The sequence below is a fragment of the Thamnophis elegans genome, chromosome 13 (genome assembly GCF_009769535.1).
Source record: "Thamnophis elegans isolate rThaEle1 chromosome 13, rThaEle1.pri, whole genome shotgun sequence".
Classification (NCBI taxonomy): Eukaryota; Metazoa; Chordata; class Lepidosauria; order Squamata; family Colubridae; genus Thamnophis; species Thamnophis elegans.
In genome coordinates, this window is record NC_045553.1 from 46,680,788 (window position 1) to 46,695,178 (window position 14,391).

Genomic DNA, 14,391 nt, shown 5'->3' on the forward strand with positions numbered 1-14,391 from the left:
AAAGCACCTTAGGGACAACCATGATCTGGAGGACTGAGAATCTCTATACTTTTAGCTATACAATTTGGGATGGAAACCCTTTGAGTGGTGTGGGAGTAAGAATGGATTTCCAGAGGGGGAAAAAATGGCAGACTACAGGAACCATTTGCACCATTCCCTGAGGACACAGATAAGTTTCCAAGTGCTTCCGTGACCCTCTAAAGCAGTGGTCTCCAACCTTGGCAACTTTAAGACTTATGGACTTCAACTCCCAGAGTTCCAAAACAGTGGTCTCCAACCTTGGCAACTTTAAGACTTATGGACTTCAACTCCCAGAGTTCCAAAACAGTGGTCTCCAACCTTGGCAACTTTAAGACTTATGGACTTCAACTCCCAGAGTTCCAAAACAGTGGTCTCCAACCTTGGCAACTTTAAGACTTACGGACTTCAACTCCCAGAGTTCCAAAACAGTGGTCTCCAACCTTGGCAACTTTAAGACTTACGGACTTCAACTCCCAGAGTTCCAAAACAGTGGTCTCCAACCTTGGCAACTTTAAGACTTACGGACTTCAACTCCCAGAGTTCCAAAACAGTGGTCTCCAACCTTGGCAACTTTAAGACTTATGGACTTCAAAAAAAAAAGCATCTTTGGGACAACCAGGACCTGGAGGACTAAGAATCTCTACAGATTTCAAGAAGACCCTTCAGTTTCAAGATTTCAAGAAGAAGTACTTCCGTCTGCAGGTTAAAAAAAGAGTTACTAACCCCTCAATCAATCCTTTTCTTCAAGTAGAAAGCTAGCAGCCGGACCAAGGTTCAGCCCTGATGGGCTATCTTTCTACTGGGAAGGGAATTTAAAACCTCGTAAATGTTACGTCTCCTAAAATGACCTGAGGATTTTATTACTTTCCTGTGGCTGGAATAAAAATAACTGGCATATTATTTTTCCAACCGCAGGTTTCCTTCGCGTCTGTGGAAATGTGGTGCCATCAGCGAAGGGGCAGAGGCTTGCAAGGGCATGAAAAGGCATCTTTTTATAGGTTTCCCCCCCCCCTCCTGCCCCCTCCCCTTCACCCGTTCCTCCTTGAGTACAACATCCTCCTGTTGCAATAAATCTCCTCCTGGGTGCAGTTTCCAAGTGGGGAGAAAGAAACTGGAAACAAGGGTGGCTGTGAAATAGGCATGAAAAATAAAGTAGCTAAATGAAGTCGCCACTTGTGGTTATTCGTGCCTAACAGTTGCATCCGTGTTGTTGTTGTTGTTAGTTGTAAAGTCGTGTCCGATCTATCGTGACGCCATGGACAACGTTCCAAATGGTCATTCATGCTCTCGTCACCTCTAGGCTTGATTACTGCAATGCGCTTTACTTGGGGCTGCCCCTGAAGAGTGTTCGGAGACTACAATTGGTCCAGAATGCGGCCGCGCGAGCGATATCGGGTGTACCTAGGTCAGTGATGGGCAACCTTTTTGGCGTGGTGTGTCAAAAATCGGCAAAAAATCGAGCATAACTCGCGTTGTGTCACTTCGACAAAAACATAATTTTGCGCAATTTATAGTTTAAACTACAAAAATGTATAATTGCAATATATAATTGTATTTAATAAACCAAAAACAAATTATTTAACATACCTGCTTAGTAACTTCTTTGTTCATCAGTCAATTTCGTATGTTGCCCTTGATATTATTGAACTTGTTTGGGGTGCCGTGAACCAGGGCTGTGGAGTCGGCTGCTTCCAGCTCCACGTCCTCATCAACATGCCGCTCCAGCCCGCCCCTGCTATGAATATTCCTAGTGGCGCGAGGACGAAGAATATGAATATTCATAGCGGGGGCGGGCCGGAGCGGCATGTTGATGAGGACGTGGAGCTGGAAGCAGCAGACTCCACAGCCCTGCCGTGAACTGAGATAAGCGTGGTGCAGTCGTAACCGACAGTCCCAGGAGTAGACTCTCTGTGCCGGCCTGACTGGAGAGAGGCGTGCACTGTTCCCGCGCTCCTCTCCTGCGGGTCCTCCCTCGCCGCGCTGATGACGTGCGTGCACACGGCACGCACGCCTTACCAGCAGCCCCTGTGCTCAGAAAGGGGCGGCGGCGATACAGTAAGTGAGTGTGGGCAGGGGAGATCACACGTCCCGCCCCCCCGTTCCTCCAGCACAGATTCTTTCATCCTCGGCGGCCGTGCAGGAGCCGAGGATGAATCGCATGAAATCCTGTGCGTGTCACCCCAAATGGCTACGCGTGTCAGCACTGACACGCGTGTCATAGGTTCGCCATCACTGACCTAGGTACACCCATGTTACACCTATCCTCCGCGAGCTGCACTGGCTTCCCATCGGTCTCCGAACGCGCTTCAAGGTGCTGGTCGTTACCTTTAAAGCCCTACATGGCTTGGGACCCGGATATCTGCGGGACCGTCTCCTGCCACATACCTCTCAACGACCCATAAGATCCCACCGGCTGGGCCTCCTCCAGGTACCGTCGACCGGGCAATGCCGGTTGGCGACTACTCGGGGGAGGTCTTTCTCTGTAGCTGCCCCGGCCCTGTGGAACAAGCTACCCGTAGAGATCCGGACCCTTCCCACTCTCTCGGCCTTCCGGAAAGCCATTAAAACCTGGCTGTTCCGGCAGGCCTGGGGCTGTTGACCCCAAAATACGGTCCAGCCCCATTCAGAATGGAGTGCATGATGTGTTGTATTTTATATCTATCTTTCTTCCCTGTATCTTACTTTTTTTTTTCTTTTTTGATTATTTTTGTACTGTAAGCCGCCCGGAGTCCTACGGGATTGGGCGGCATATAAATGTTATTAAACTTAAACTTAAACCTTGAGGCCTTCCTGTCTTCCAGCATCCTCCGGAGTCCATTGAAGCTCATGCTGATTGCTTTGCTGACTCCATCCAGCCACCTTATTCTCTGCCGTCCCCTTCTTCTTCTTTTGCCCTCCATCGTTCCCAGCATGAGGCTTTTCTCCAGGGAGTCCTTCTTCCTTCTCATTAGGTGGCCAAAGTCTTTGAGTTTCCTCTTCAGGATCCGGCCTTCTAAAGAGCAGGAAATGAGAAGGAAAAAAAGGAGGGAGGGAAGGAAGGAAGGAGAAACAGGGATTACAATGAGAACGGAGAGAGGGAAAAAGGAGGAAGAAAGGAAGGAAAGAAAAAAAACAGGGATTCTAATGGGAATGGAGAGAGAGAGAGAGAAAGGAGGGAGGGAGGAAGAAAGGAAGGAAAGAAAAAAAGGATTATAATGAGAATGGAGAGAGGAAAAAGGATGGGGAGACGGAATGAAGGAAAGGAGGAGGAAAAAATGGGTGATAATGAGAAGGAAAAAAAGGAGGGAGGGAAGGAAGGAAGGAGAAACAGGGATTATAATGAGAACGGAGAGAGGAAAAAAGGAGGAAGAAAGGAAGGAAAGAAAAAAAAACAGGGATTCTGACGAGAATGGAGAGAGAGAGAAAGGAGGGAGGGAGGGAGGAAGAAAGGAAGGAAAGAAAAAAAAGGATTATAATGAGAATGGAGAGAGGAAAAAGGATGGGGAGATGGAATGAAGGAAAGGAGGAGGGAAAAATGGGTGATAATGAGAAGGAAAAAAAGGAGGGAGGGAAGGAAGGAAGGAGAAACAGGGATTATAATGAGAATGGAGAGAGGGAAAAAGGAGGAAGAAAGGAAGGAAAGAAAAAAAACAGGGATTCTAATGAGAATGGAGAGAGAGAGAAAGGAGGGAGGGAGGAAGAAAGGAAGGAAAGAAAAAAAGGATTATAATGAGAATGGAGAGAGGAAAAAGGATGGGGAGACGGAATGAAGGAAAGGAGGAGGAAAAAATGGGTGATAATGAGAAGGAAAAAAAGGAGGGAGGGAAGGAAGGAAGGAGAAACAGGGATTATAATGAGAACGGAGAGAGGAAAAAAGGAGGAAGAAAGGAAGGAAAGAAAAAAAAACAGGGATTCTAATGAGAATGGAGAGAGAGAGAAAGGAGGGAGGGAGTGAGGAAGAAAGGAAAGAAAAAAAAGGATTATAATGAGAATGGAGAGAGGAAAAAGGATGGGGAGATGGAATGAAGGAAAGGAGGAAGGAAAAATGGGTGAAAATGAGAAGGAAAAAAAGGAGGGAGGGAAGGAAGGAAGGAGAAACAGGGATTATAATGAGAATGGAGAGAGGGAAAAAGGAGGAAGAAAGGAAGGAAAGAAAAAAAAACAGGGATTCTAATGAGAATGGAGAGAGAGAGAAAGGAGGGAGGGAGGAAGAAAGGAAGGAAAGAATATAGCAGTTAGACTTATATACCGCTTCATAGGCCTTTCAGGCCTCTCTAAGCGGTTTACAGAGAGTCAGCATATTGCCCCCAACAACAATCTGGGTCCTCATTTTACCCACCTCGGAAGGATGGAAGGCTGAGTCAACCTTGAGCCTGGTGGGATTTGAACCGCTGACCTGCTGATCTAGCAGTAGCCTGCAGTGCTGCATTTAACCACTGCGCCACCTTGGCTCTTAAAGAAAAAAAGGATTATAATGAGAATGGAGAGAGGAAAAAGGATGGGGAGACGGAATGAAGGAAAGGAGTGATAATGAGAAGGAAAAAAAGGAGGGAGGGAAGGAAGGAAGGAGAAACAGGGGTTATAATGAGAACGGAGAGAGGGAAAAAGGAGGAAGAAAAGAAGGAAAGAAAAAAAACAGGGATTCTAACGAGAATGGAGAGAGAGAGAGAGAAAGGAGGGAGGGAGGAAGAAAGGAAGGAAAGACAAAAAACAGGGAGTATAATGAGAATGGAGAGAGAGAGAAAGGAGGGAGGGAGGGAGGAAGGAAGGAAGGGAAAAAACAGAGATGAGAAGGAGAATGAAGCCAGTCAATCAATCTGGGACTGCAGGGAAGGCGCGAAACTCATCCAAACTCCCCCCCTCCTCCCCACACCTGGGAGCCTGGCGCGACCCTCCCAACTGCGCAGGCGCCCCGCCGTCCAGGCGCGGGTTAAGTCGGAGGCCCCGCCCTGAGCCTCGACATGCCGTGACATCACAGCTGGGCGGGGCGGGCGGGGCGGGGCCAGAGGTCCGAAGCGGGGAGCGGGCGAGCTTGGCGCCGCTGCTGTTTCTGCTGCTGGCGTTTGCGCGTGGCCGGGCGTGGGCTCCAGGCGCGCTCCCGCTCCCTCCTCCTCCTCCTCCTCCTCCTCCGCCCGGCCAGACTCGGGACTCGCTCGGAAGCGGCGGCGGCGGCGGCTAAGGTTGCAGCGCCCGGCCGCTCCTGCCGCGCCTCCGACCGCCGGGCATCGCCCCTCCTCGTCCTCCCGCCGGCCGCCTCCAACGAGACCTGGATGGGCGCTCTCCCTCCTGGCCCCGCCGAGGCCCTCTGAGCAGCCGCCGTTGCAACAGCAGCAGCCGCCGCCGAGCGCTTAAGCCGGGCTGCCCCCGGAGAGAGAAGGCGCCGCTCTCCCGGGATCGCCGTCCCCGACCCCGCCGCCCCTCGCTCTCCTCCGGGCTTCCCGGCGCGCATCTCTTCTCCTTCTCCCCCGCGGGCGAGAAGCTCGGGCGCCGCCATCCGATGTGAGCCGCTTTCCCAGCGCTGAGCTCGCTCCGGAGGAGGAAAGAGGCGCCCGGGCTGGGCTGGGCTGAGAGTCGGACGGAGGAGCGATCGAGAGCGGGGAAGGCGAGGATCGAACCACCAGATCCCCCCCCCCCACTCCCGCCAAGCGATCGGGGAAGCCAAGGATCGAATCCCCCCCCCTACTCACCCCGAAGGGTCGGTGGGCGCTGCGGTCCCCCCTGCCCACGAGGGGGCGTGTCTGCGGGCGACCCCCGGGGGCTCCTCTGCTCGCCCCCCCCGCTTTGCCCCTTCGGCCAAGGAGAAGAAGAAGGAGGAGGGGAGGGGTCCCTGGCGCGGACCCCCTTGATGCCCCATCCCCGGGGGAGCCTTCCCGCTCGGCGCCTCGCCCCCCATTAACTTTGCCCCCCACCCACCCACCCAACCGCTTCCAACGGGGCGAAAGAAGTCTCCGATGGCCGGACCAAGGCAGCAGCTGAGCTGGCTCCGGGGCTGGTGGACTACTGGCGTGTGTTTGGCGACCCTGGGCTTCCCAGGTGAGACCCCCTTTTTTTTCCCCTATTCCCTCCGGCTGGAAGATTTGGAGCGGGAGGGGTTGCGGAGAGGGGAGGGGGAGAGGAAGAGTTGGAAGGAAGGGGTGGGGGGCATCCCTGCCGCTCATAAGACTGATTATCCTTAAAGGGGTGGGTTTTTTGTGGGGGGGGGGGCTATGGGCATCTCCCCGTGCCAATTGGGAGGGTGGCATGAGGCTGCCCCACCAGGGTTCGCGCTCTTCTGCCAAGGGAGGGGGAAGGGGCACCTTCAGCTGGTGAGGAAGGGAGGGGGCTTGGTCCATCCCAAGCAACCCCCCCCTCTCGATTGGAAAAAAAAATGGGGGGTGGCTGTGGGGCAGCCTCTCTCTCATCCAGGTTGGAAAAAAAAATGTCTTTTTTGCCACTGGGTAGACCAGGGTGGGTTCCCTAACCTGGCTGAGTTGGATCCCAACTCCCCTCTTTCCACCGTGGGAACTTCTCCCTTATGCCCTGGGTCGAAGGAGAAAGGGTGCGCCTCGCATTTGAGACAGTTGTTGGGGTGGGGGGGGGTGTCTCTGGTAGATTTCCCTTCCTGTGCTGGATGGTGGGAAGGATGAACCTCAGCTTTCCAACTCTTTCCAAGCAAAACCTCCTCTCTGTGTTCCTTGGGATCGTTCGGCTGGGGGGCTGGGTGGGGGTGAGGAGAACACCATTGGGGGCTGCTAACAGGAGCCCAGGGTGCCTGGGAGAAAGAGAGAAAGAGGAACCTGGCATCGTCTGGGCACCGTTCCCAGGAAACGGACGAGAAGTGGGCATTTTGACGGGCTGAATGGTGGTTGGGGCTGTGTGTTGGGTGAGCCCGTGCTGGTTGCGTCGGTGTCCATGCTGACCTGTCATGGAGGGAAACTGAGGCAGCGGGTCGTTTGTTCGGGGCAAATTTCCCTGGCACAGACTGTGCAGCCAGCAAAACAAAAACAAACCCTGTTGTGATAGCTTAGAATCGCAAGTTGCAAGGATCTGCCAAGCTTCGGGGTCCCTGGGCAGACACAGGGACGTTTCTCTTGGCCGAAGAGTCGTTTCTCTTGGCCGAAGTAGAAGGTGGCTTTCGACCTGGCCAGGTTGATGCCTATTGCTTTTTTTTTTAAGGGAGGGTGGTGTCTTATCCTTTGTCTGCTTTTCGGGATGCCCCCTTAGATACCGGAGGGGCATCTTGCAAAAATAAAATAAATTAAATTAAAAAACCCCGAGGCTTGGCTTGGCTTTCGGAATGGTGCTGCTTCTGCTGTTGGTACGGCAGAGGGCAGACTGAGCCGAGACGGCACAGCAGATGAGGCAGCCTTCAGAAGAAGGCTGAAGACCAACAGGGAAAGCTGGGTTGGGGGGCTTCAGAGATAGAGATGGTTGCAAAGAGGAGGAGAAGAGAGAGAAAGCAACCGAGGATGGGAAGGTAGTCCTTGGTGGTCTCTCTGTCTCTCCTTCTGTCTTTCTCTCTGTCTCTGTCTGTCTCCTTCTCTCTCTCTGTCTCTCTCTCTATCTCTCTGCCTCTGTTTCTCTCTCTCTCTCTCTCACCAGGAGAGGGGGGGGAGCAGGCAATGTTTCTCCAGGATCCTGAGTGTGGATCTTGGAAGGAGACAGATCTCAAGGCGGCTGGTTTTTTTGCATGGCTCTGCAGCAGGGGATGCTGGTGGTTGGACTCTAGTTCCCATCATCCTTGCCCGCCGGGTTTGAAGGTCCTTAGAATCCAGCTGTATTGCAAAATAATAATAATAATAACAACAATAATGGTTTCCTGTGCTCCTTTTTACGCGGTTAGCTTAGTAATTGTTCTGCACGGACACCGTGGGTATTTTTTTCCCTCCGTTCGGTCTTATGCAACCTCGCTTTCAAAAGATTGTGCCTTCCGATGCAGGAAAAATGTGTTAATTTCGTGTTCCCAAAGCTCCCTCCCTCCGCTTTCGTTTCAGTAGCCGAGAATCTCGCACCGAAGAGGAGAATTAGCCTAGCTTCTGGCTGCCCAGTTCTTGCCCCTTTTGGAATTTATTTATTTATTTTAAAAAAACGCTGGTTTTAAATGAAAATGCCTCTTTTTCTGAGCCTTTCGGAAGTCAAGAGTTTCCCCTACGAAGCAACCCTTGGACTGTTAGAGAGGATCAAAAGCTGCAAAGAACAGACTTTATGATACCTTTTATGCATTTTTTTTAAATGGCCATTTCTCCACCCATCCCATTGGGACAACCTATAGAGGTCATTCTTGATTTACGACCGTTCCCTTAATTCAGTGTTTCTCAACCTTGGCCACTTGAAGATGTCTGGACTTCAACTCCCAGAATGGCTGGCTGGGGAATTCTGGGAGTTGAAGTCCAGACATCTTCAAGTGGCCAAGGTTGAGAAACACTGCCTTAATTACTGTCCAAAATGACAACGGCCTGGAAAACAGAGACTTGGGATCATTTTTCCCACGGCCGTTGAGGCATCTTCGTGATCCACCGGATCAAAATTCAGACGCTGCTTCACATTTACGATAGTCGCAGCATCCTGGGGGGGGGGGGGGGAAGGTCACCTGATCCTTTTTTTTTTTGTGCCCTTCTGACGGGCAGAGTCAATGGGGAAGCCAGATGTACGTCAAATTCGGTGTTACTAACTGAACGGCTGCAGGGATTGGCTTATCGACAGCAGCAAGAAGAGGCGTTAAAATGGAGCAAAAGTCACTGAGCAGCTGTCTCGCTTAGCCACGGGAGTCTGAGGGGAGGGCTTGATTGTGGTCATAAGCCGAGGACTGCCTGCGTTAAGCTTTTAAGTTGCTACCCCCAAGTGGGCTTAAGGGCTAAGTGCTTTTAATGGCCGGGAGTTAGAAGGAGAGAAAGCAAAGGGAACGGAGTATCTTTATGGGTCAGGATTTAGGATCAAACCGCAGGGCATTTCGCCTTCCTTTTATCTCCCTTTTCACTAAGGAGAATGTACTTTCAGCTTCCGGAAGCAGATGGATGTTTACTCACTTGGTAGCAAATCCTGGCTTGAGTTTACGGCCTTCCCAGCTCAGCTCAAGGAATCAAGGCCCAGCCCGTGAGAAATTCCCTGCCCCATCTCATTCCTCAATTCAGAAATGTATTTCTACGAAGGGAAGACTTTGTGAGTGTGGAATTCTTGCACGCACGCACAACCCTCCCCCCCAAAGCACACAGAAATCGAAGGAGGTGTTCTTAGCCACTTTACTAAAAGTGGGTTTTGGCTTTAGCAGCTTCCTGCTAAATTCCACCCTGGCTGTCTCTTGTGATACTGGCGTGCGACCTTACGGGTTCTCGGAGTGTGGGGATTTGGCTTATCCGCGGGAGGAAAAAGAGGACGGGGAAGATTTCAGTTAAAATGGGAGGGGTCCTTGGTGCTCTCTGAGGTTTAGATGCTGTTTTGAAGACGTCTCAATAACCAACTAGGCAACATCATCAGTGCTAGAAGGGAGTGGGGTTCTGCTTCCATGAAAATGTTTGTATTCATACATTCCCGGGCGATGCAGAAAAAAGTAGAATGGCACTAAACCTAGGTGGAGAAATAAGAAAGCCAACATGGAGAGAAGCTGGAATCGAAACATGGAGACACAGATTTTGTTCCTCATCTGTGTCTGTCTATCTTCTTATCTACCTATCCACCACCCCCATCATCCCTCCCTCCCCCACCCACCCCCACATCATCTACCCCCACATCCCTCCCTCCCCCACTCCATCTATCTATCCATCCATCCAAGGAGGAAATCAATAAACGAATCAACCAGCCAGGCAGGCACAGTGTCTGTGGCGTTCTGTACTCCAAATTAAAAGAAAGTAAATCCTAATCCAGTTTAACTTGATGAACTTGGTTCACCTAACAGTTACCATCAATTGCCCAGCCCATTTTCAGAGAGACCGGTCAAACATGCTTCTCTCTCTCTCTCTCTCTTTCTCTCTCCTCTTTCCTTCCTTCCTTCCTTCCCCCCTCCCTCCCTCCTTCTTTCTTTCCTTCCTTCCTCCTTCCTTCTTTTTTCTTTCTTTCCTTTTTCTTTCTTTCTTTCCTTTCTTCCTCCCTCCCTCCCTCCCTTCCTCCTTCCTCCCTCCCTTCCTTCTTTCTTTCCTTCCTTCCTTCCTTCCTTCCTTCCTTCTTTTTTCTTTCTTTCCTTCCTTCCTTCCTCCTTCCTTCCTTCCTTCCTTCTTTTTTCTTTCTTTCTTTCTTTCTTTCTTTCTTTCCTTCTTTCTTTCATTCTTTCATTCTTTCTTTCTTTCATTCATTCCTTACTCCCTCTTATTTCCTTCTTTCTTTCTTTCTTTCATTCTTTCTTTCTTTCTTTCCTTCCTTCTTTCCTTCCTTCCTTCTTTCCTTCCTTCCTTCCTTCCTTCTTTCTTTTTTCTTTCTTTCTTTCCTTCCTTCCTTGTTTTTTCTTTCTTTCTTTCTTTCCTTCCTTCCTTCCTTTTTTCTTTCTTTCATTCTATCCTTCCTTCCTTCTTTTTTCTTTCTTTCCTTCCTCTTTCTTTCTTTCTTTCCTTCCTCCCTCCCTTCTTTTTTCTTTCTTTCTTTCTATCCTTCCTTCCTTCTTTTTTCTTTCTTTGTCTCTTTCTCTCCCTTTCCCCTCTCTGTCTCCCACCCTCTCTCTCTTTCTCCCTCCCTCCCTCCTTCTCTGCCTCCCTCTCTGTCTGTCTCCTCTGGCGCAGCTGCCCCTCCTGATTACGGTGTTTGCTCTTCCTTAATGCACAAATAAAAGAAAAGAGAATAGTGCCCTAAAAGGAAGCGCACACAGGTCACCTGCCAGGGCGCTGGCAGGTGGGAGGAGGCTCCAGCCACCGACCCCGGATGTGTATCCTGCATGGTGTGGTAAACAGGGGGCTTTTTCTCGTTGTCCTCACAGTTCGTCACAAAGTGGGATGGCTTGAAATGGCAAAAGTAACACAGGGGGTGTTGAAAAAAGCCCCTGGGAGACAGCAGAGCCCTTTTCTCAAATTGGGACTCTGTTTACAGGGATGCAGCGGCTAAGATGCTGAGCTTGTCGATCAGAAAGGTTGGCAGTTTGGTGGTTCGAATCCCTAGCGCCGCGTAACAGAGTGAGCTCCCGTTACTTGTCCCAGCTTCTGCCAACCTAGCAGTTCAAAAGCACGTAAAAAATGCAAGTAGAAAAATAGGGACCACCTTTGGTGGGAAGGGAACAGCGTTCCGTGCGCCTTCGGCATTGAGTCATGCCGGCCACAGGACCACGGATATGTCTTTGGACAGCGCTGGCTCTTCGGCTTTGAAACGGAGATGAGCACCGCCCCCTAGAGTCGGGAACGACTAGCACAGATGTGCGAGGGGAACCTTTTACCTTTACCTTACAGCAGTGGTTCCCAAACGTGGCAACTTTAAGACTTGTGGACTTCAACTCCCAGAATTCTCCAGCCAGCAGAGCTGGCTGGAGAATTCTGGGAGTTGAAGTCCACAAGTCTTAAAGTTGCCACGTTTGGGAACCACTGCCTTACAGGTACCACCATAAAGGCACCATAAATTCATGCTGCTAAGCGAGACATTCGTTCAGTGAGTTTTGTCCATTGGGGCTGTTTTTCACCCTCCCCAGCCTTCAGAGGTTTTACTGGAAGTGTTTGAAACAATCCGTTCCGGCTTCCGGAGGGCCTCCAGGAAGCTGGGGGAGGCTGTTTTCGCCCTCCCCAGGTTTCAGGAAAGCCTCTGGAGGCTGGGGAGGGGGTCGCGCAACCACGCTCAGGTGGGTGGGGATTTTGGCACACCAGAAGAAAATGGTTCGCCATCACTGTACCAATTCCAATAAGTCCAGTCTCCTCTTAAAAACCTCCAGTGATGGAGCACCCACGATTTCTAGTGGCAAGCTGTTCCACTGGATTAATTGTCCTCCCTGTTAGGAACTTTCTCCTTAATTCCAGGTTGCTTCTGTCCTTGATTAGTTTCCACCCATTGCTTCCTGTCCTATCCTCTGACGCTTTGCAGAATATCTTGTAACTCCCTCTTCTTTGTGGCAGCCCCTGAGATATTGGAAGACTACTATCATGTCTCCCCTAGTCCTTCTTTTCTTTAAGACTAGCCAAACCCCGAAATTTTTCGTGAAAGCATCTTGGCTTCCAAATAGGACGAAGGGAGGAAAAACAATGGCAGATTCGCACCCTGCAAAACTCTCGCCTCCTCCTCCTCCTCCCAAGTATTTTGCAAATCCTTTGCACATTATAAGCAGTGACTTAGTGCGTCCTGGATGGTGCAAATCCAGGCCTCAGCCTGGCTGGCCTATTAAATAAATAATAAGCGTTAGACATTTGTATGGTTTCACTTTTTATTTTTAAATTTTCTTCCCCCTTGGGAACCGTATCGCTGACAGGCGCAACAACTTGATATGTAAAAGCTGACAGGGAAATAATAGATTATGTTTAGGGAAGATATATATTTTTTTCTTCTTCTTCCACTCCTTCTTTCCCTGCTCTTCTTCCCCACAAAACCCCCTCAGTTCATTAGCTGGATGCGGGAAATTATTCTATTCCCCCGCTTGCAGAAGTCTTCAGATCTTCGTTGTCAGCACGAGTCATAATTACAGTAAATTTCTCCAAGCTTCTCCAAGCTGCTGGCATGGCCAGCAAACCACCTGGGCCACAAATGTGTGTGTTTGTGTGTGTGTGTGTGTGAAAATCTACCTGACCTGAATGCAAAGTTTTTAGAATGAAGGCAGGATCATAAAATCTTGGCTCGTAGGACAAAGGTGTTTTATTTTCCAGGAGACAACTGGACTTGCTGTTTTTTTTTTCTTTTCTAGACCTCCCTAAGCGGTTTACAGAGTCAGCCTTTTGCCCCCAACAATCTGGGTTCTCATTTTGCCCACCTCGGAAGGAGGGAAGGCTGAGTCAGCCTTAACCTGCTAAAGAATCGAACTGCTGGCAGTTGGCAGTGTTTGCCTGCAATACTGCATTCTAACCACTGTGCAACATGAATGGATGGATGGGAGGAAGGAAGGAAGGAAGAGCAATAGCACTTAGACTTATATATCACTTCGCAGGGCTTTACAGCCCTCTCTAAGCGGTTTGCAGAGTCAGCCTCTTGCCCCCAACAATCTGGGTCCTCATTTTACCAACCTTGGAAGGAGGTTCTTCAGCTTCTTCAGCTCTGAGAAGATGGTGGGGAAGGGAAGGATTGATGCTCCTTGCAGACGGCTGGTCCTTTGCCTCCTTTTAGAGGGTCCCTGAGGCCACTTGGAGGCTTACCTGTGTCCTCAGGGTCACCTGAGTGCTGCAAATGGTTCCTGCAGTCTGTAATTTTCTCCCCTCTGGAAATCCCTTCCTATTCCCACATCTCCCCAAAGGGTTTTCATCCCAAACTGTATAGCTAAAAGTCTGTAGAGATTGTCAGTCCTCAAGACCATGGTTGTCCCAAAGGTGCTTTTTCTGGAGGCAACTGGACTTCCTTGTTTTTTTTTTTCCTTTTGAAAACGTTTCGCTTCTCATCCAAGGAGCTTCTTCAGCTCCGACAGGATGCTGGCGAACGGAAGCTGAAGAAGCTTCTTGGATAAGAAGCGAAACATTTTCGAAAGAAAGAAACAAGAAAGTTTGAGAACCTCTACAGATTTTGAACCATGGGTAGGCAGCTCACTCTGATGCCTTCTTGCCTGTTGAATACAGATAGACTGGACTTACAGCCATTTGTCAAGGGACCATTCAAACAATAGCAGTAGCAATATCAGTTAGACTTATATACCGCTTCCTAGGGCTTTCAGCCCTCTCTAAGCGGTTTTACAGAGTCAGCATATTGCCCCCAACAACAACCCGGGTCCTCATTTTACCCACCTCGGAAGGATGAAAGGCTGAGTCAACCCTGAGCCGGTGAGATTTGAACAGCCGAACTGCAGAACTGCAGTCAGCTGAAGTGGCCTCCAGTGCTGCATTTAACCACTGCGCCACCTCGGCTCTTTAATTTTTTTTATTGATTTATCTTTATTTATTAAAACAGGAGATTCTTTCCATCTCTCCTTATATGAAAACTTTCAATAGCACTGGACACTGACACTGGAAAAAAAGTGACTGATGACTGGTCCTCGTACTTACGACCTTCACAGTATTCCTTACAATCACATACTCAAAACTTGGGTGTGTGGCAATGGAATTTGTGACTCTTGCAGCGTCCCCTGGTTACGTGCCCACCACTTGTGTGCTTCCCAGCCTTCCTTCGACAAGGAAAGTCAATGGGGGGGAAACCAGATTCACTTAAGGGCTGCATAACAACCACAGTGATTTGCTTAACAACCATGGCAAATAAGAAGATGTGAGATCAAGCATGAATCACTTCATAAGTGCCTTAGATTAACAACTGAAATTCTGGTCCCAATTGTTCTTGTACGTTGAGCTGTACCATAGGTGTTTAGATGTATTTATACAGAAA

The 14,391-nt window shown here is 49.8% G+C and overlaps 1 protein-coding gene across 1 annotated transcript in view; it reads left to right on the plus strand.

The window, feature by feature from the left end:
* Nucleotides 1–5,056: 5,056 nt before the first annotated feature.
* Nucleotides 5,057–14,391, plus strand: part of NECTIN1 (nectin cell adhesion molecule 1) — a 166,273-nt gene continuing 156,938 nt past the window's right edge. The window contains exon 1 of the mRNA XM_032229311.1: nucleotides 5,057–6,033. Coding sequence (XP_032085202.1) covers nucleotides 5,952–6,033 — 82 coding nt within the window. The 5' untranslated portion in view covers nucleotides 5,057–5,951. The remainder of the gene's footprint in view (nucleotides 6,034–14,391) is intronic.